Source organism: Numenius arquata, chromosome 29 (genome assembly GCF_964106895.1).
Source record: "Numenius arquata chromosome 29, bNumArq3.hap1.1, whole genome shotgun sequence".
In the NCBI taxonomy this organism is placed as follows: domain Eukaryota; kingdom Metazoa; phylum Chordata; class Aves; order Charadriiformes; family Scolopacidae; genus Numenius; species Numenius arquata.
In genome coordinates, this window is record NC_133604.1 from 1,864,491 (window position 1) to 1,883,607 (window position 19,117).

The 19,117-nt window shown below is 47.3% G+C and overlaps 1 protein-coding gene across 8 annotated transcripts in view; it reads left to right on the forward strand.

Annotated features, from left to right (window-relative positions):
- The window catches only part of SCN8A (sodium voltage-gated channel alpha subunit 8), a 48,753-nt gene that overhangs the window by 12,723 nt on the left and 16,913 nt on the right, over positions 1-19,117 (forward strand). For 2 of the 8 annotated variants that reach the window (XM_074164856.1, XM_074164858.1), the window contains exons 5-18: positions 947-1,038; positions 5,140-5,361; positions 6,125-6,188; positions 6,824-6,965; positions 7,739-7,945; positions 8,480-8,767; positions 9,150-9,509; positions 11,278-11,413; positions 13,267-13,505; positions 14,060-14,233; positions 15,155-15,511; positions 16,595-17,065; positions 17,449-17,566; positions 18,919-19,073. In XM_074164856.1, the coding sequence (XP_074020957.1) occupies positions 947-1,038; positions 5,140-5,361; positions 6,125-6,188; positions 6,824-6,965; positions 7,739-7,945; positions 8,480-8,767; positions 9,150-9,509; positions 11,278-11,413; positions 13,267-13,505; positions 14,060-14,233; positions 15,155-15,511; positions 16,595-17,065; positions 17,449-17,566; positions 18,919-19,073 (3,025 nt within the window). Of the gene's footprint in view, positions 1-946; positions 1,039-1,174; positions 1,267-5,139; positions 5,362-6,124; positions 6,189-6,823; positions 6,966-7,738; positions 7,946-8,479; positions 8,771-9,095; positions 9,543-11,277; positions 11,414-13,266; positions 13,506-14,059; positions 14,234-15,154; positions 15,512-16,594; positions 17,066-17,448; positions 17,567-18,918; positions 19,074-19,117 lie in introns of all 8 variants that reach the window. The other 6 variants (XM_074164855.1, XM_074164857.1, XM_074164852.1 and 3 more) reach the window with 5 other exon arrangements.

The window sequence follows — 19,117 nt, forward strand, 5'->3', positions numbered from 1 at the left end:
TGACAACTGAGGGGTCGCATAGGAGGGCTCAGGAGCCTAATTTTCAAGGGGTTGGAGAAAATTAATTGTAGTAAAATGCTTTAATCATATAAAATGCCTTTTTTTGGGCTGGATTCTGCACCCAAGATTGTTGGTTTTCCTGAGTTTTGGCTCTTTTTCCTACTTGCCTTTTAGTTGTGTATTTAAATGATAAGCAAAGAGTTGGATGTTGTACACAAAAGGCAAATAACGGGTTGCTCACTGGCACCTACACCAGTTTGACTCTGGATTGGCTTCTGCGTTACTGAAATCCCACTTTTTTTGTTGTATGAAGCACTTTTGGTGGCCTTTCTGCACCCGGAGGAATCTTGAATATTGTGCATCTCTTTGCTTTTTTCATACCGTGTTTCTCCCCAGACAGCACAGAGGAAACGGTCTGAGTTGGGGTAAAATAGAACTTGGTGAACCTCGCACTAAGCCTCTTATCCTCCCTGTATCTCAGGTTTATCCCCACGTGCGATGGGGATAATCATCCCGACCCGTGGCTCACAGACAGGTAGTAAAGCACAAAGGATTAAAATGAAGGACACTAATCGAGCAAAAGATGACCGTGCTTTATTAAAAACATGAAGTGAGGCGAATATACCTGAAAGCACTGACCTGAGGTGATGTCACCGATCTCCCCACATATTTGGCAGTTTTATAATTACCATTTTATGTAGAGATAGCATTACATTTTCCAGTCCTGTGCAGGTGAGGACGCAGGTATCTGAGCGTGCGCCTGGACGAGCTGGCTGCAGCGTGGAGAGACTTAAACTGTGTTTTGGCTCTGAAATTTTCTGTCTCTCCCTCTTCTAAATGTCAGTTCTAAAGCTTTTTAAACGACCAGCTGTTTCCTACAAGCAGACAGCTGTATGCAAAGGAAGGTGACCCCAACGGTGCCATTAACTCTGGTTTAATTCTGCAGGTATATAACAGAGTTTGTAAACCTAGGCAATGTTTCAGCTCTGCGCACTTTCAGGGTTCTGAGAGCTTTGAAAACTATTTCTGTAATTCCAGGTAAGGCGGCCTCCGGTTGGTGTTAGCTGTCGGGTGCAGGCCCTGTGAGTGATGTACTGCTTTGTCTGTAGTTGGTGTTTTATTTTGGTGTGTGTATTGTCATTGTGTTTTTTGTGTGTGACCTCCCTCATTGCAGATATGTCACAGAGTTTGTGGACCTTGGGAATGTCTCAGCATTGAGAACTTTCAGAGTTCTCCGAGCTTTGAAAACTATCTCTGTTATTCCAGGTGAGAACCATTACGCACTAAAGGCTCGTCTTGCGTGTATCTTTCCATATCTCCCCTCCCGTCCCGCATTGCTTGTTTCTCTGAAATGGCACTGGGATATTTTTGATGGGCTTTGCAGTCTGTATAAACTGTTTGAAGAGCAGTTTGAAATTAAGGCTTCTGGGCCATCAAATTACGGGACAAACAGCCTGCTGTTCCCTACTCCTTTATCCCCGCGCACGCATCTGCCCATCTGAGCTCTGAAGTGAGCGCTCGGCCTAAAGGTTAGTTCTGGAGCGTAGATTGAGCTGAGATGTGGGGAAGAACTTCTTTGCTGTGAGGGTGGTGAGAGCCTGGCCCAGGTTGCCCAGAGAAGCTGTGGCTGCCCCATCCCTGGAGGGGTTCAAGGGCGGGTTGGACGGGGCTTGGAGCAACGTGGTCTGGTGGGAGGTGTCCCTGCCCAGGGCAGGGGGTAGAATGAGTTGATCTTTAATGTCCCTTCCAACCCAAACCATTTCATGACTCTGTGAATGAAGGATCAGGCGCTCCCTTCCTCCTCAGGCTGAGCAGTTTCTTGCTCAGTGCGTCATCCCGTTATAGTCAGTGTTTCTAGAGCTGGTTTGGGAAGCAAACGAGCAAAACCCAACCAAGATGAAAACATTTCTGCGTGAAGCTACTTCAGTTACTTGGAGTCAGATTGGATCTGGGCTGGTTGTCTTCTGGGTAACAACAAGATGCTTGCCTCCCGTCTTCAGAAAGGGCTGATGCTTATTTTGAGAGACTCAGCTAAATGGAGCTTTGGCACTACCGGCTTTTGCATTTCTGTGTTGTAGTGGAACCGGTTGTTGGCTGTCAGTGCCATAGTGTGTGGCCCAAAGCTGTGCCCTGGCCATGCCATGTCCCCCTCGAGCTGGGCTTTGCAGGACCATCACTTACAAAGCCGCTTCTAGACTCTAACTCTGTCTGGGAGTCAGAGGGTGAGCAACGGCCCCTCCTTTATGGTACGAGACCATGGAGGCATTGTGATTCTGAGCCTGAATTCTTGTGTAGTAAAGTCTTGTGCGGATAATTTCTCAAAAATGTCCCTAATTTTGAGGCCAAGCTCAAGGCTCAGTTTTCATGGGCACTGAAGCAACTGTAGCTTTCCAGTGGTAAGGTGCTTGACCTGTTTCAAGGTGGGCACCCAAAATAATCTCTGGATGAGCTTTGGTCTTCTATTTCTTTGTGTTTTGTTTCCTAACGTGTTAATTGATAACGGTTCTTTTGCTTTCTCAGGCTACACTTGCACATACGTTTGCCAGAAAAGAGCCTGTGGAACTGTAGGGGCCGTCACTTTTGTCCCCGTTGCAGACTGCTAAACCCATCAGCTGTCCATGGCTGTTGTGCATGATGTTCTTAATGGCACCCGCTCCCCTTGCACCGAATGAGAGAATGCTCGAGTAATGTTCTTTCTTAGCCTTCCCCAACGTTTGTGCGCACACCGAGAGCAAAAGCTATTTGGTAATTGCCGTTCGCAGTGTGCTAGGGGACCCGAGGTGCGGTTGCGGTTCGGTCAGCCTGCTACAGGTATTAACTGCCTTGCTCGAGGAAAAGCATCCGTGTTAAAATGGGTTTCCTATGTGTTTTGCTTTCGTAATGGTAGCAAAGTGGAGATGATGCAACTTTAATGAGCTGGTTACTGACCGTGTGACAGCATGCCTTGTCTTCCTGGGGAAAGGAGCAGAACGGTTCCGTTCTGTGTCATTCTCTCCGTGCTCAAAACTAACAGACTCTTCCTTTTATTCCAAATGACAGCAGGGGGGAGGTCTGAGCCCTTCTAAATTCAGTGCAGCCCTGCTTTTTATTAACGGGCTGGTTTGCTGCACACTTCTATTAAATGGGATCCAATACGAGCGCTGGACACACTGAATGCACCGCAGCTGGAACCGTAAATGGCAAAACTGGTGTTATTGGTACTGGTTTTGCTCTGGGACAGGATTGCCCCAGCTGGGTCCAGCACAAACCTTGCTCTTCTCTCCCTTTTCTGACTGACAGTGTGAGGGATATAAAGCTTTTGTGTTATTAGCCTTTTGGGTTATTGAATCTGAACTTAGGTACAGAGTGCTCTTTATGGGCTGTAGTGCCATCACGTCTCGGGGAAGAAGTGATTTTTAGAATACCCTTAAAATACAAAGTGGTTCCCCTTCTGCTCCAGCACGTGTAATGGAATGGGAATTTTAACACTGTGCTGAGAAACTCATCTTAGTGTTACGATGAGTGCTAACTACATCTTCTATCAATAATTCGAATTATCTTCAGTGTATTTTGTAGACAAGATAAAAGTGGGAAATATTACCAGAATATGACAAAATTCCAGGCAGGTTGAGGGTCTGTGTGGATTTTTGTGGCAGGAGTAGACTGTGGCACCTGTGAGCTAAAACGTGAAATTTTGCTTCCATGGTATGGCCTGGCAGACTGTGTTAAACTCTGCGCTGGTCTAAAGATATTTATTTTTTATTGGCACTTGAGTGATTGGTATTTTAATTGCCCAATGCCATCAGTCCCCGTGCGTGGCCGGTGACACAGCTGCGTTGAACGGGCCCGGGGTCTGTGGGGCAGAAGGGCGATGGCCCCGGTGGGTTTGTCCTCCTGCTGCCGGTGCCTCCTCCTGGTGCAACCCCTGATGGGGAAGCACAGACCCGGGGTGCCGAAGTGGGGTCGGGGGGCTCTGGGGGCTCGGGGGGCTGCCTGTGCAGAGCCCAGCATCCCCAGGAGCGCGGGAACGGCCGTTTGTCTGCCAAAACGAACAGTAAAGAACCGCTTTGTGCTGGAGCAGGGCTTTGGCCTTGATTAAAAGTTTTGAAGATCAAAGTAAAAGACGTTTTAAAAAGTTATTCCTCCATAAGAATCCCTTTTTATTTATGTATTTTTGAATCTTTTTGTTCCTGATACAGCTCAACCCTCTGTTGGTATAGAAAGATTTCCTGTCAGAGGTTTATTGCAGAACGCTCCCGTGGCCTCAGCCCCAGCCTTGGATCTCAGTAGCCCCAAATTCAGCTGGAGCTGTGATTTTTATTTTTTCCCCCTCCTTCCTCCCTTCAGCCCCCTCCACTGCTCACTCATCAGTGCAGGATCATCCTGCCTGACCTCAGAAAGGCTGATGAAAGGGCCCTAATTCTGTATGGTTTCTGCAGCCCAGACTCTGTCTCCTGACAGCAGGAATGCTGCCTTCTTCCCCTGGCTCCCAGGGGGTTCCTCTTACAGACCAGACTGGTTTGGAGAACCAGCAGTGTTCCTGGCTTGTGCCTGAGCTTGCTCTTGTTCCTGAGCCCTGCCCTTTACCGATGCCGATGGCCTCGGTGGAGCCCCAAGAGCCGGCACTGGGGGTGCAGCCCTGCCCGTAACAAACCCTCCTCCGAATGACGGGTCCAGCTCTCGCAGGGCACGGGGAAGCACTGGATCAGTTCAGTTCAGCAGTGGGAACTTCAGCCGTAGGCAGGTCGAAAGGTATTTGATCCTTGTAAGTTGTAGTAGTTTGTGCTGATGAGCCGGGCTTCGCCGCCGTGGAGGTTTGGAGCAGAACACCAAAATTTAACATCTCTGTCCAGACAAACCCCGTGGCAGTGCCTCCCCCCAGGCTCCAGTGTTTCTCCATGATGAACGCTGGTGTCTTGTTTTGCTCTAACTATTGCTAGTTCACCATCGAAACCAGTGAGCTTGGGTCATCCATCACCTTCCTTGTCCCGTGGGGACAAACCCGAATGCCAGTGGCGGTCCCCAGGAAAACAGGTTCCCCGTTTCATAGCAGCAGCCTCTTGCCAGCCTGTCGCGGTTGTCAGGTACTGTCTGTATTGGAATTTTTGGTGTCTTTTCATTCTACAGGAGTGATTTCTAGTCTTGTTTTCTTCTCTGCAGGCCTGAAGACCATTGTGGGTGCCCTAATTCAGTCTGTGAAGAAGCTGTCGGATGTAATGATCTTGACAGTGTTTTGTCTCAGTGTCTTTGCTCTCATCGGGCTGCAGCTCTTTATGGGCAATTTAAGGAACAAGTGTGTGATATGGCCAATTAACGTGAACGAGACTTTCCTGGATAATGGCTCAAAGGGCTTTGACTGGGAGGAATACACCAACAATATGTGTAGGTATTTCTGCAGTGATACTCCCTAAAACCTTCTTATTTGACTTAATGCTGCTGACTGGGGTTTCTGACATGGCTTATAATGTGGCATGTCCAGCTTTGGGCAGGAAAAACCCCCTTGCTCAGATACTTTTCGGTTTTTTGGAAACTTGGCCTTGTTAAGGTGTTTCTAGTTGGGTCTTTGCTGTGCTCTTTTAGCTAAATACTTTGTCAAAAATACTTTTTTCCCCCCTGTTTTGTTTCCGATTAAAAACTATTTAAATACGGTAAAAGGGAAGTAACTGCCCATTTAAATCCCTGGTCTTGGTGTCAGGTCCTTCACTGAGTCTTGCTGGTTCTCCAGCGAATGCCTGTGAAGCTGTTGGTACCTGTCTCTGCTTTGCAGCATCCTCCCGCGCTGGCTGGAAATGATGCTGGAAAATCATTTCAGAGCTGGAAATGATGCTGCGGAGGATCAGGGAACCAGCCTCCAAGTTTTTCTAACTTAATTTCTTCCTCCCTTCTCACTTTGAGCTTCTCAGCTCTGCAGTCAGCTCATTTTACATTTTTATTCATGATGCTGTACTGACTTCCAGAAAGGTGTTTAAACTCAGGCACGGTTAGTGGGGTTAATGTTATTTAAAGCTGAGTTAGTTTACTGATAAATTTATCAGTTGGGGATCTGGAGGGATGCTCAGGGAAGGTTTTTATGGCGCTATAGTGTATTAAATCCTCTAACTCCATATGTGTGTGCATGTAATCTTTTCTTTTTCATCTTCTTCAGCAAATTTTTACATAATTCCTGGCGCCCCTGATCCTTTGCTCTGTGGTAACAGCTCGGATGCAGGGTGAGTGTCGAGCTTTATTCAGAGCAGAGACTAATCACCGTTGATGTCAGCTAATGATGGCGAAAGCTTTGGGGTGTTTCCTGTTGCTTCCTTTGTTGGTTCTGGTGTTATTTGGCATGTAAAAGGGTTCACGTTTCTTAATCTAATTATTAATCCATTGTTACTATCTGTTTGACTGATATAATGTAAGCTGACGTTTTCTGTGTCCTCTCAGGAGGCAGGTACGTCTGATGGTGATCGCTAATAGCATTATTTCCCTCTGAATCCAGTCACAAGAGTCACCAAAGAAGTGGGGGAGGGAGGTTCAGAAATGGAAAATTTCCATGTGCTATTGGCTCCAACTGGTTTTTCACCCAGTCCTTCAGCTCTGAGATACGTCTTTCTGGCTGACGTTGGATGAAAAGCCGCACGTTGCCGCATCTTGTTTCCATGGGACAAAGCGAATGGGGCTTTTCCGAGATCCTCTCTGTCGGTCTCCTTGCCTGCTGTTCTTACCTGACGTGGGGAGCAAAAGGCACACTGTTTGTTGGGAGGATTGTGAAAATCTCCGTGAGAACGGATAATGTGCGTGTTGTCAACTTGCTCTGTCCCTTCCTCTGCCTCCGTGACCTGAAATGCTGTTGTCCCTTTGGCAGCCAATGTCCGGAGGGTTACACGTGCATGAAAGCAGGACGGAACCCCAACTACGGTTACACAAGCTTTGACACTTTCAGCTGGGCTTTTCTGGCTTTATTTCGCCTTATGACTCAGGACTTTTGGGAAAACTTGTATCAATTAGTAAGTAAACACTTTGCTTGGGTGTTATACAAGATGAGAATTTGGGGACAATACAGGAAAGGAAAACGTGTCAAGCTTTATTGTATTCCTCCTGCCTGAAAGAGCAGCTGCAAGCAGAGCGGTGCAGCGAGGTGGTGAGTGATGATGAGGAAGGGGGCATCACCGGGGAGCGGGTGTTGGACCCTGGAGCTCAGGAGGGACGGCAGGTCCTCAGGGTGCCGGCAGCTGAGCTGTGATTTGATTCTGGAAGGACCTGACTGCCTGCTGCAGGAGATGGCTCGTGGCAGGGGGTTGGACTAGGTGACCTTTAAAGGTCCCTTCCAACCCAAACCATCCTGTGATTCTGTGGTTGTGAGAGGTTCAGCTCCGCTCTCAGAAGGTGCTGGGGTGCTTTAGAGGGCAGAGTGTTTCCTCGTAACCTGAGGACGGTTTGGGGACCTTGCTGAAATGGCTTTTCTTTTTTGTTTGGTTTTAAGGGAGTCTCAGCATTGAGTTTCAAAGTGTACTTGTGAATCCTTTCAGTTTGCATCCGTTGGATGTTCCCTTAAGAGAAGAGGAGGGATGTCACCTTTTGTTTTTTATGGCCTAATGGATGTGCAGTGTCTTAGTGCTTTGCAGGGGAAGTGCTGAGATGTTAAATATTCAGCACCGCTATATTTTCTTAGAAGCGTTCAGGTCAAGAAACTTGGGATCGGTTCCCCTATCGGGTGTCACTCTGAAATTGCTTTCCCCTTTCCTTTTCTCTTCCCTCTGCCCTGCTCCTCTTCTTCCAGACCTTACGAGCAGCAGGAAAAACCTACATGATCTTCTTTGTCTTGGTCATCTTTGTGGGATCGTTCTACCTGGTCAATCTCATTTTGGCTGTGGTGGCCATGGCTTATGAAGAGCAGAACCAGGCCACGCTGGAGGAGGCAGAGCAGAAAGAGGCGGAATTTAAGGCCATGTTGGAGCAACTGAAAAAGCAGCAGGAGGAAGCACAGGTGAGTGTTCCAGTGGTGTGGGTTTTGATGAGTTTACATATTTTAAGATTTATTTGCTCACTATTACAGAGCAGCGATGTATAACCAAAAAATGCAGCAGTGCCCTGGCATCACATCCTCTGCTGACTGGGGTGACGTTGTTCCTTCTCTCTTCCTGGCTGCTGCTCAAGCTTGCTGTGTTTATTTTGTATCAGAAAACTGCCTTCTGTTAAGGAGTTTTTAAATGATCCCAGAATTTCTAGTTAAGTGTGGGAATATCTTTGCAACACGAACAAGCACATGTTTGTCAGCGTTTATTAAATGCTTATAAACAAAGCTGAGGGACTGAGAGAGATTACTCTACCTGCAAAAGTTGACTGTAAAAATCTATATGAGTCCTGGCTGCAAGTTTCTTACAAGAGAAAGAATAAGCATCTCAATCCTGCCCCAAAGACTTGTGCTGTATGCATTAAGCCACACTCTTAAAGCAGAAGATTGAGTATTAGTCACGGTAAGACCTGATTTATTTTTCCCTTCTCTTGCCTTCGCGCTCAGGCTGCCGCCATGGTCACTTCGGCAGGGACCGTCTCTGAGGATGCTGTGGAAGATGATGGTGGGGGGAGGATGTCTCGGAGCTCTTCTGAGATTTCCAAACTCAGTTCCAAGAGCGCCAAGGAGCGTCGAAACAGGAGGAAAAAGCGAAAGGACAAGGAACTGTCAGAAGGAGATGAGAAGTGTGACACTGAGAAGGTGTTCAAGTCCGAGTCTGAGGATGGCATGAGGAGGAAGGCATTCAGGCTGCCAGATAACAGGCTAGGAAGGAAGTTTTCCATCATGAACCAGGTAGTTTTCATTCCCTTTATATGTTTATGCTTGTTCATAGTCGAGATAATATTCTAGTTTAGACCCTGATTAGCACGTCAAGGGAATCTGCCCACCATCATGAACTTGCAGCGGATCAGGAGGCCAAGTTTACAGCCCTTGCACACACTTAGCGTGGCACAAGTTGCCCCGAGAGTAGGGAATCTCACCAGAAAATTTCTTCGCTGCCGTAGCTCTGCCAGCCAAGGGTGAACAACTCTTATGGTACAGCCGCCGCCGAGGTGGCAATGATTTGTGTAGACCTGGAGAGAGAGCAAAACCACATTAGCAGCACTTGTCGGCACTGCAGCTCTTCATTTCCTTACTCTTCACACTTTGTCATTCTTTCTTTTCTCCCTCCCAGTCTCTCCTCAGCATTCCAGGTTCCCCTTTCCTCTCCCGACACAACAGCAAGAGCAGCATCTTCAGCTACAAAGGACGATTTCGTGACCCGGGTTCGGAGAACGAGTTTGCGGATGACGAGCACAGCACCGTGGAGGAAAGCGAAGGCAGGAGAGATTCCCTCTTCATCCCCATCCGTGGCCGCGACCGCAGGAGCAGCTACAGCGGCTACAGCGGCTACAGCCAAGGCAGCCGCTCCTCACGGATCTTCCCCAACCTCCGCCGGAACGTGAAGAGGAACAGCACGGTGGACTGCAACGGCGTGGTGTCCCTCATCGGTGGCCCCCCTTCCAGCATGCCCGGGGGACGCCTTCTGCCTGAGGTGAAAATAGATAAGGCAGCTGCCGATGAGAGTGTAAGGAAGGCAGTAGGTAGCGTAGGCATGGCCGTCTCCTCTCTCCTCTCCCAAATGCTGCCCTATGAGCGCACCGGGCTCCCCGGCAGAACCAGCATCCGTCTGTCGGACCGCAGGCGATGAGTCTGTACTGGACTGAGCACCCTGCACTTCAACGTCCCCTCTCTCCTTCTCAAACTCAGTGACCCACCTCCTCCTCCTCCTCCCCTGGCTTCCTGGGAAAAAAAGGCTTGGAATTGAGCCCTTAATTAAAGGACTAATAATAGTAGGAGCCCTTGGTGTCTGTCGGGGCAATTCATAAGGAGCTATTTAAAGCATGGGAGTGGGGAAACCACCCGAAGTCTGCTGCAAATGTTCTCCACAATAAGATAAAATATTTAGGGATTCAAAAGGGAATGCAAACAATCTTTTATCTCTCACTAAATTTCACAAGGGAAAATAAGGACTGTTAGTAAAATAAAGACTTTTTAAAATACTATTTTTTAATTTTTGAATTTTCCTTGACTGGCTTTTTGTAATTAGTTGACTGAATTGGTATTGAGTAACCTTTTTAGTGGATCAACATTTCAGAATGCAGGAGAGAAACAAAGCTCAAAAAGCAGAATATAAGTTAGTGGGGTGTAAAAGAATGTGGACAAGATTGAAGCAACATCATTTGAGAGATACCTAAATGGATTTTTTTCTGAGAAAAGTCTGGTTACCGTTCCTATAAATTCCAAGCTATTTTTTTTAGTTATTTCAATTCTTACAACCTGTTTGACCTTAATTAGTTACGTTAAGCATCAGATGCTCTCTGTGTTTTTTCTTCCCGAGTTAGCGTGTTAATTCAATGTTTGCTTCAGTATTTAATTCTCTTTCTAACACAGCATGAGCGTGGCAGGAGCGGTAACCTGCATGCTGCATGCGTCAAAGGGGGAGTATTTCTTAGCAGTTATTTTGTGAGCTCTTTACGTAGAGAGGGTTCAAGAAGCAGTTAAGTGTCACGGTGGGAGAGCCGCCTGGGCTGCGCAGAGACCTCGGCTCACAAGCAGACAGCGGCAAATTCCTGTAATGAGGAAAAAAGCCCAGTTATCTGTTAGCACATGAGATAGTCTGTGCCTCACAGAGATTGACCCTGGGAGGGAAACTGTGAGGTTCCTTTAGAAGTCCCAGCTCTTTGACTTGGGGGAACAAGTTGATCCTTCACCAGGGTGAGATTCAGACGTGGTTTCATCTCCATGTTGTGCAGAAAATCAGCTTCATAGTGGGCTGGAGTGGGAGAAATCCCTGCTGGTTCTCAGAGAGTGATGTGGCCGAGGTTCTCTTATCCTAGGTTTCAGATGCAGATTTTGAAATAAGTGTTGATACTGTCAAATGCTCAGTTCCTAAACCTGATGAGTGTGGGTGGTGCAAAGGAGGCTGGGCTGGAGCTCCCACTCTGACCAGGGGGGGTGTAAGGTGGGCTGGGGAGGAGAGTCACTGCCCGTCTGTGCCGTTCGGTAGCAGTACAGCAGTCTTTGTTAGAAGTGTTCTTTGAAATATAGTCCTTCATTTGTCTAAGGCTGCAGAGCGCTGGTACTAGGAGAAACGAGGGCTTGAGTGTTGGTTTGACCACTTACCTAATGTAGGAAAGCAAGGAGGATAGCAGGAACAACGGTGTGTTTCTCTCTTGGGCATATGTGCCGTGTTTCGAGGCTGAGAGTATGTAAAATGCTGGGAAGACTAAGAGTTTGTGTTCATCATATGAATTTTGCAGGGTACTACTGAAATCGAAATCAGAAAGAAGCCTGGTGGGTCTCTTCTGGTCTCCATGGATCAGGTGAACGCATCCTATGGAAGAAAGGATCGAACCAACAGCGTAATGACAGGGTTGACAAATACCCTTGTTGAGGGTAGGTATGGCTTGGGGGTGTGTATTTCCAGTAGGTACGGACCCATTGCCCTCCCGTGGTGTGCTGTAGGAAGGCAGACCCATTCTCCTGGCCGTTACGGGTAGTTCCTCACACCATGTCTGCCCTGGGTTCCCTGTGCCAGAGCTGGGCTGGCTGTCCCTCTGCATGGCACAAAACATGGGCGCGGGCACACGTGTCTGCTCCGTCTGTCCAAGAGGTGCCCAGTGGTGATGTTAAACTCCGTGAGATGGGTTCATGGTGGCTGTGGGGACCAGAGCCACCGTCGGTCCATAGGGAGCTGGGTGAGGAGCCCAGGCTCGGGTCAGACCCCATCTATCGGGCTCGGTGGCACCGCAGACATCACGTCTGAGCCTTGGGTACCAGACAGAGGACACGCGTGCCCTTCAGACACACAGAATTCAGCTGGCCCTGCTTTCGAGTAGTACAGATTCACGCATTGGTTTTGCCTAAACCTACTTCTTTTGAGTCTTCGTTGATACAGAAGTATTTATTAGACTTTATTTTACTTGGTTTTCCATCTGAATTTTACAGATACAGAGGTAAAGACAACAAAGAGTTGTAGTTTTACAATACTGAATATGCAGTTTGGAGATTATAGAGGTGGTGTCTGACACGGGTGGTGTGTCTTCTGCCCTCTCCCAAGGACTGGAGGGACCCTCCTTTGCTCACAGTCCTTGGGAGAAGGAGGTTTGAGCTGCACTAAGAGCCAGGGTGTGACAGCTGCCAGGAGAGAAAGGGACTTCTGGATGACGGAAATTCTGAAAGGGACAGCACGCGGAGATGAGATTTCCAAATATGTTATGCAGGAGCCGGCAAGAATTTATGAACAGCAGCCATATGAGGCTGATGATCTCAAATTCCTGCTGTCTTCTGCAATAAAATTGTATGAAAACTAAATATACTTAGAAACAGAGCAAGGTTCTGCTGCTGCTTCCCTCCTGCGCAAACGCCTACAGGCTACAGTGCTACGGTCCTCCTTTTTAACTTTAGAAATTCCAAGGCAACTAAATACTAAGCAACCAGGGAACCAATGAGAAAGGGAGCGCAGTGGTCCTTTCCCTGCCCATAAAAAAATAAAACTTCAGCATGAACAGCTGTGGAGCCTGAATGGAACCATTGCAAGACAAAGAATAGAGGGGGGAACTCCTGACTTTTAATTTTTTCCCCCTAAGCACTTGAAAGAAGCCAGTGTAAAAAAAAAGTAACGGACACAACATCATGTTAGATTTCTGTACACGGATGTGGTTAGCCTTAATCAGGTTATTCCTGTTTAAAATCCTTTGCAGCATTATGTCATGTATTTCCTCTTTTAGACCATGTGTGCGTTCAGCGCAGAATTCATTTAAGTTATTTAAAAACTGGCACCGAAGACAGTTTAGAATCTGTAACTTTGATTCAAACCATTTTACCTTGATCGGTTCCGAGTTAAATATATCCCTTCATTTAAAATAATTTGGACTGAATCCTAAGAGCCAGGCAGGGCTGCCGGGGGGGTTTAGAGCTGCCCCTCCTGCAGATGTAGGGCCGAGGGCCAGCAGAGAAGCTCAGGGCAAAGACTCGCCCAGAGTCTCCTGCTGGGCCACGGCCCTAAGGCTGGTGGCTTGGTCACTCTTTGTCTGAAGCCATTGCCAAGCATCCTGCACGTCTCTGGTTCTGAGCGCCGCACGTATGTGCGGCAAAACATGTCTTTGGCTCCAGAATATTGAATTGTTGTGCAAGCAGGGAGACACGGGAGGGTTGGACGGTGTTTTAGCCGTGCTGAGGGTCAGAGGATCCCACAGCCTTAGAGGTGGGGGCTGAACTCCTGTTGCTGTTTTGTTTCATAACTGCAGAGCTGGAAGAGTCCCAGAGGAAGTGTCCCCCTTGCTGGTATAAATTTGCCAATACGTTCTTGATCTGGGAATGCCACCCGTACTGGATGAAGCTGAAGGAGATAGTGAACTTAATTGTCATGGATCCTTTTGTTGACTTGGCCATCACCATCTGTATTGTGCTGAACACCTTATTCATGGCGATGGAGCACCATCCTATGACCCCAGAGTTTGAACACGTGCTGTCCGTAGGAAATCTGGTAAGATAGTTTTGGTAAATATTTCTTATGGATCTGCGCCTTCTGGGATACGTTACTTGTTGATGTGGACTTAGACTGAAAGAACTGCTGTTCTGGGCTCTAGAGCCTGGAGATCTAGCCTGAAGATCAGAAAATGAACAAAAGCGAATCCTTGCGTGTTCTTTCTTTGTCTGTCTCTTTCCTCTAGAGCCTGGAACAGCAGTGCTTTCAGTCTAAGTCCACATCAACAAGTAAAACTGAGGGGCGTGAGCTTGCCCTCGCTGCAGTCTGTGGCCACTCGGAGATGTTGGCTAAGGGTGCGCTTCGCTGGTCAGAATTTATTACTAATTAGAAATCCGTCTATTAGTTCCGGGGCTGCCTGAGTAGGTTGATGATACTTGCGCTGCATGAGGGGAGAAGAGAGTGTTGCGGACAAGCACGAGGCGCTGCCCAGGCTGCACATTGGAACAGGCACGAGAGGCTGCATCGTTTGATATTTAGCCTGAAGATCAGAAAATGAACAAAAGCAAATCTTTGCCTGTTCTTTCTTTGTCTGTTTTCCCTCACCACTCCAGGTTTTCACTGGAATTTTCACAGCAGAAATGTTCCTGAAGCTCATCGCCATGGATCCCTACTATTATTTCCAAGAAGGCTGGAACATCTTTGATGGGTTTATTGTCTCCCTCAGTTTAATGGAACTGGGTCTGGCAGATGTGGAAGGACTTTCTGTGCTGCGATCTTTCCGATTGGTATTCCATATTCCACTTCTTTTTGGACATTACTATCTTAGAGCTAATGGAAAGATTTTTACGTAAGAAAAGGGAAACCCCACTTTTTTTCCGGTTTCGGGGAGATGGAGTAGTGTCATTTTTGTGGTCTCTTCTTACTTCACAACTGCTGTTTACAAGCTTTGAGCTACAGCTCGTTGCGTTTAGGTGGTGAGGGGTGACTTGGGAGGTGAATGTGGATGGAGAGGGACTGTGCTAGAGTGCGCCTCTTATTTCATGCAGTCAAATTCGGTAGGTCGTATGTTAGAGTCTAATAAAAGTGCTGAATACCTACAACATTCACGTGCTTTAACTTGTGCTGTCACTGGTTAAGCTTTTGAAAATTACATTATGAAAACCTCAAGGTTAGATTTTTGAACGCAGAGAATGACAACTGGGGTTGGATTTTCCAAGGAGCACAGTACTCAGAAGCTGCCACTTATATCCAGCTTCAGAAAGTCTGTCTCCAAATGAGATTCCCTGGAAATTAAACTTTGATAGTGTGTTCTGGATATGCCCAGAGAACAAGCCCTTTTTTCCAGGGAAAGTTGTGAAGTGTTCAGGAAAGAAAGAAGTTATTTTTTGTGATACACCCTTCAAATAAGTCTCCTGACTTCCTTAATGTTGCGAGGTTTGCAAAGCAAGACGGAAGCTTCATGCTTCCTTTGTAAAGGGAGATCCCCGCAGGGGGGATAACTGAGTACGAAATACAGGAGGCCACATTCAAAGGGACGTTCAGCATTCCCTCCTCCCGCTGCCCACAGCAGCAGGAGCACGGCCTTATGTTTATGTTAAATACAAGGTGGTTGCCGTTTAGAAAGTTCTGCCTGATTTTCCTCTTTGTTTAAGATTAAATTAAATTTTCATTTGTCTGTTTTATTTTTTGGTTTTTGTTTTTTGCAGCTGAGAGTCTTCAAACTGGCCAAGTCCTGGCCCACTCTGAACATGCTGATAAAAATCATCGGTAACTCAGTGGGTGCTTTGGGGAACTTGACCTTGGTGCTAGCCATCATCGTGTTCATCTTTGCTGTGGTGGGCATGCAGCTCTTCGGCAAAAGCTACAAGGAGTGTGTCTGCAAGATCAATCCGGAGTGTGAGCTACCCCGCTGGCACATGCACGATTTCTTCCACTCCTTCCTTATTGTCTTCCGTGTGTTGTGTGGGGAATGGATTGAGACCATGTGGGATTGTATGGAAGTAGCAGGACAGGCCATGTGCTTGATTGTCTTCATGATGGTCATGGTCATCGGAAATTTAGTGGTCAGTAAATGGTTACTGATGGTCTTTATTGGTTGCCTCTGGGTGGGGTAGAACATGGGGAGATCGCAGGACTAGGGAGTAATGTTTTATGAGTCTGTTCCAGCTCTGGTGGGGTCCTTCATGGCCTTTGACAGATGAACAGTCCTGTTGACTTTGGTAGCACCAAAGGGTGTGCTTTGCTTGATTAGGGCCTTAAACAGTTGCCCACGAGTAAAGTGTCCAGGCGCTTTGCGATAAAAGCTGGAGGTACAAAACCCTCAGTCAAAGGGGCCAGACCCACACCTTGCCTGAGGGGGTAAAAGAAGCTTAAAAGAAGGAAAACCTGGCTTTTCAAATGCCAGGAGAGAAGATAATTTGGTATGCAGGGGAAGGTCCTGAGGTGTTAAAATTAGGTTGGAAGTTTCTTCTAAAATCTGCCCACTAGCTCGATCATGAGGTACGGTGGTGTGCAAGAATCGGCTGGTGAAACTGCACGGCCTGTTGTGTGGGAGGTTAGACTAGATCATGATGTTTCCTTCTGGTCTTAAATTTTATGAAGAAAGGTCTATGTAAGCAAGAATGAAGTAGTGTGAACAGTTGCATGCCTTCAGTGTAGCGTTGTGAGCTCGCTCTGAGAGGACTTGTCTCACCAAGGGATTTTGACAAAATAAGTCTTGGGGGCTCTCACTAGGTGTGGACAAGGAAATAGAGCTGGGAGCTATCACTCAAAATGCCTAGATTTGACCCATTTCCTTTGAGCCAGAGGTGGGACTAAACCAGTAACGCTGAATTTAAATCCCTTGGATGGCTGCTGCCTAAATCCCTCTCCGGCAGCCGCAGTCTGGCTCCTGCGCGGGGCTCTGTGGTGAGGACCTGCCCAAGTCCCATCACCACACAGGGCTGCTCCCTTCATGGGACACGCTGCAGGATCAGTGGGTGCCTCGATAGGTCTGTGGGACACCAGTGCTGGTTCTCGGTGTGGTGTTTGGAGACTGAGCTCCCTGTTAACATCAGCAGGACGTGGGTGATTAAATACTCATCTTCAGCTTTGGAAAGGTCACCCTTGTGTGTCAGCTCTGCCAAGCGTTACCTCTTGTCCTTCAGGTGCTGAACCTGTTCTTAGCCTTGCTACTGAGCTCCTTCAGCGCAGACAACTTGGCAGCAACAGATGATGATGGGGAGATGAACAACCTGCAGATTTCTGTTATTCGCATCAAGAAGGGCATTGCCTGGACCAAGGCAAAAGTGCGTGAGTTCATGCAGGCTCATTTCAAGCAGAGAGAGGCAGATGAGGTTAAACCCTTGGATGAATTGTATGACAAGAAGGTGAACTGCATCGCTAACCATACAGGGGCTGATATCAACAGAGACATTGATTATCAGAAGAACGGCAATGGCACGACGAGTGGAATTGGGAGCAGTGTGGAGAAGTACATCATAGATGAAGATCACATGTCCTTCATCAATAACCCCAATCTCACTGTCCGGGTGCCTATTGCTGTAGGTGAATCGGATTTTGAAAATCTCAACACAGAAGATTTCAGCAGTGATACAGATCCTGATGGCAGCAAAGAGGTAGGATGAAACGCTAAAAATTCACTCTAGTCATTTGATCCTCATGCAAGTGCCTGGAAGCATCTTGGGAGGGAGAAGTAGATAGTCCCAGCACAAAACTTCTGTTCATATTATGATGTTGTCTTTGCACTCAAGACAGAAGTTTCTTGTGCTGGTTACTCTATGGAGAGCCACAAATACTTATCAATATATATAATATAAGTACTTAATACTGTCTGTCCTGTTAACATGAGATGTTACCTGGGTCAGGATCTTAATGAGGTGAAGTGAGGAAACAACTTTTGTTACAGTAAATCTGGTGAACAAATTGCTGAGTCGTCATGAAGTTGGATATTTTTGGGGAACTACTTATAGATTGGATTGGGTTTTATTTTGTGTTCAAGAAACTTGATGAGACCAGCTCCTCTGAAGGTAGCACCATTGATATAAAGCCTGAAGTGGAAGAAGTCCCTGTGGAGGCACCAGAGGAGTATCTGGACCCTGACGCGTGCTTCACAGAAGGTAAGCTGTGTAAGGTAAGGAGTGTAGGAAGAATCATAGAATCCCAGGTTGGAAGGGAGCTCAAGGATCATCTGGTCCAACCTTTCTTGGCAAAAGCGTGGTCTAGACAAGATGGCCCAGCACCCCGCCCAGCCGAACCTTAACAGTGTCCAACGTTGGGAATCCACCACTTCCCTGGGGAGATTATTCCAGTGGCTGATTGTTGTCACTGTGAAAAATTTTCCACTTGTGTACAATCGGAATCTCCCCAGGAGTAACTTGTACCCATCACCCCTCATCTTTTCCATGTTTCCTTGTAAAAAGGGAGTCTCCATCTTCTTAATAGCCACCCTTTAAGCACTGGAACATGGTGATAAGGTCTCTCCTAAGCCTTCCTTTCTCAAGGCTGAATAAACCCAGTTCTCTCAGCCTTTTCTCATACAGCAGCTTCCCAGTCCTTGGGTCATTTTGGTGGCCCTTCCCTGGACCCTCTCCAGCATGGCCACAGCTTTTTTGTATAGCGGGGACCAAAACTGAACACCGTATTCCAGGTGTTCCAGCTGCGTAGAGTGGGATAATGACTTCTTTGTCTCTGCTGGTGATACCCTTGGTGGTGCAGCCCAGCATCCCATGGGGTTTCTCTGCCGCAGCAGCACACTGGTCACCAGGGTCCCCGTTGCCCCTTTCCACAGAGTTGCTCCCCAGCCAGCTAGATCCCAGCCAGATGGGAAGGCTCCGAGCTGTTTCGGGGACCTCTCTACTCTAATCTTACCTTAAGGTTCGGTCTCAGTCTGGGTCAGGGCTGGCTGTCAGCTTATTTCGAGACCCTCCTTGGACCCTGCATCACAGGTGAAGGAGTTCAGACGAATTTGCAAAGTCAAGGCCTCCGAGATGCAGTTGCTATCGCAGGGATGTAGATGACCTGTGAGCAGGACAGGTTGATCTTTTGTACAACTGATGCCTTGAGTACATAGAAGAAGAAGAATCTGGCTTCTGGTCGGGTTTTTTTTTTTCCCCTTCTGTCGCTGGCCTCAATGTCTTTCAGCAACTGATCCATTATGGGTATTCCCATGGCAAAGATATCTTAAATGGTTCAAGGTTATTTTATCAGTAAGTTTTCCATTCCTCTTCTGTCAAGAGCATGGATCCCTGACCAAATAGAACAATCTGTTCACAAATTGATGTTAATTCAGGTGCTCGGATACAGAAGTGGCAAAAGTAATCCTCAAGAGCACAAGAGGCTGAAACTCAGTGTGGTTACTATTGTTGGCATCAAAACTGCCTCTAGACAATGACAATTTTATGTTCTTTCGTTAAGTCACCTGTTACCAAAGTTTGGGCTCATGTTCCTGCGTGCACTGTCCCCGTCACAGGCTGCATGCAGCGCTGTAAATGCTGCCAGGTCAATATTGAGGAAGGGCTGGGGAAGTCTTGGTGGACCTTGAGGAAGACTTGTTTTCTGATCGTGGAGCACAATTGGTTTGAGACTTTCATCATCTTTATGATCCTACTGAGCAGCGGTGCTCTGGTGAGTAAAATACAGAAATATGTGTATCCCAGTGGTGTTAACGA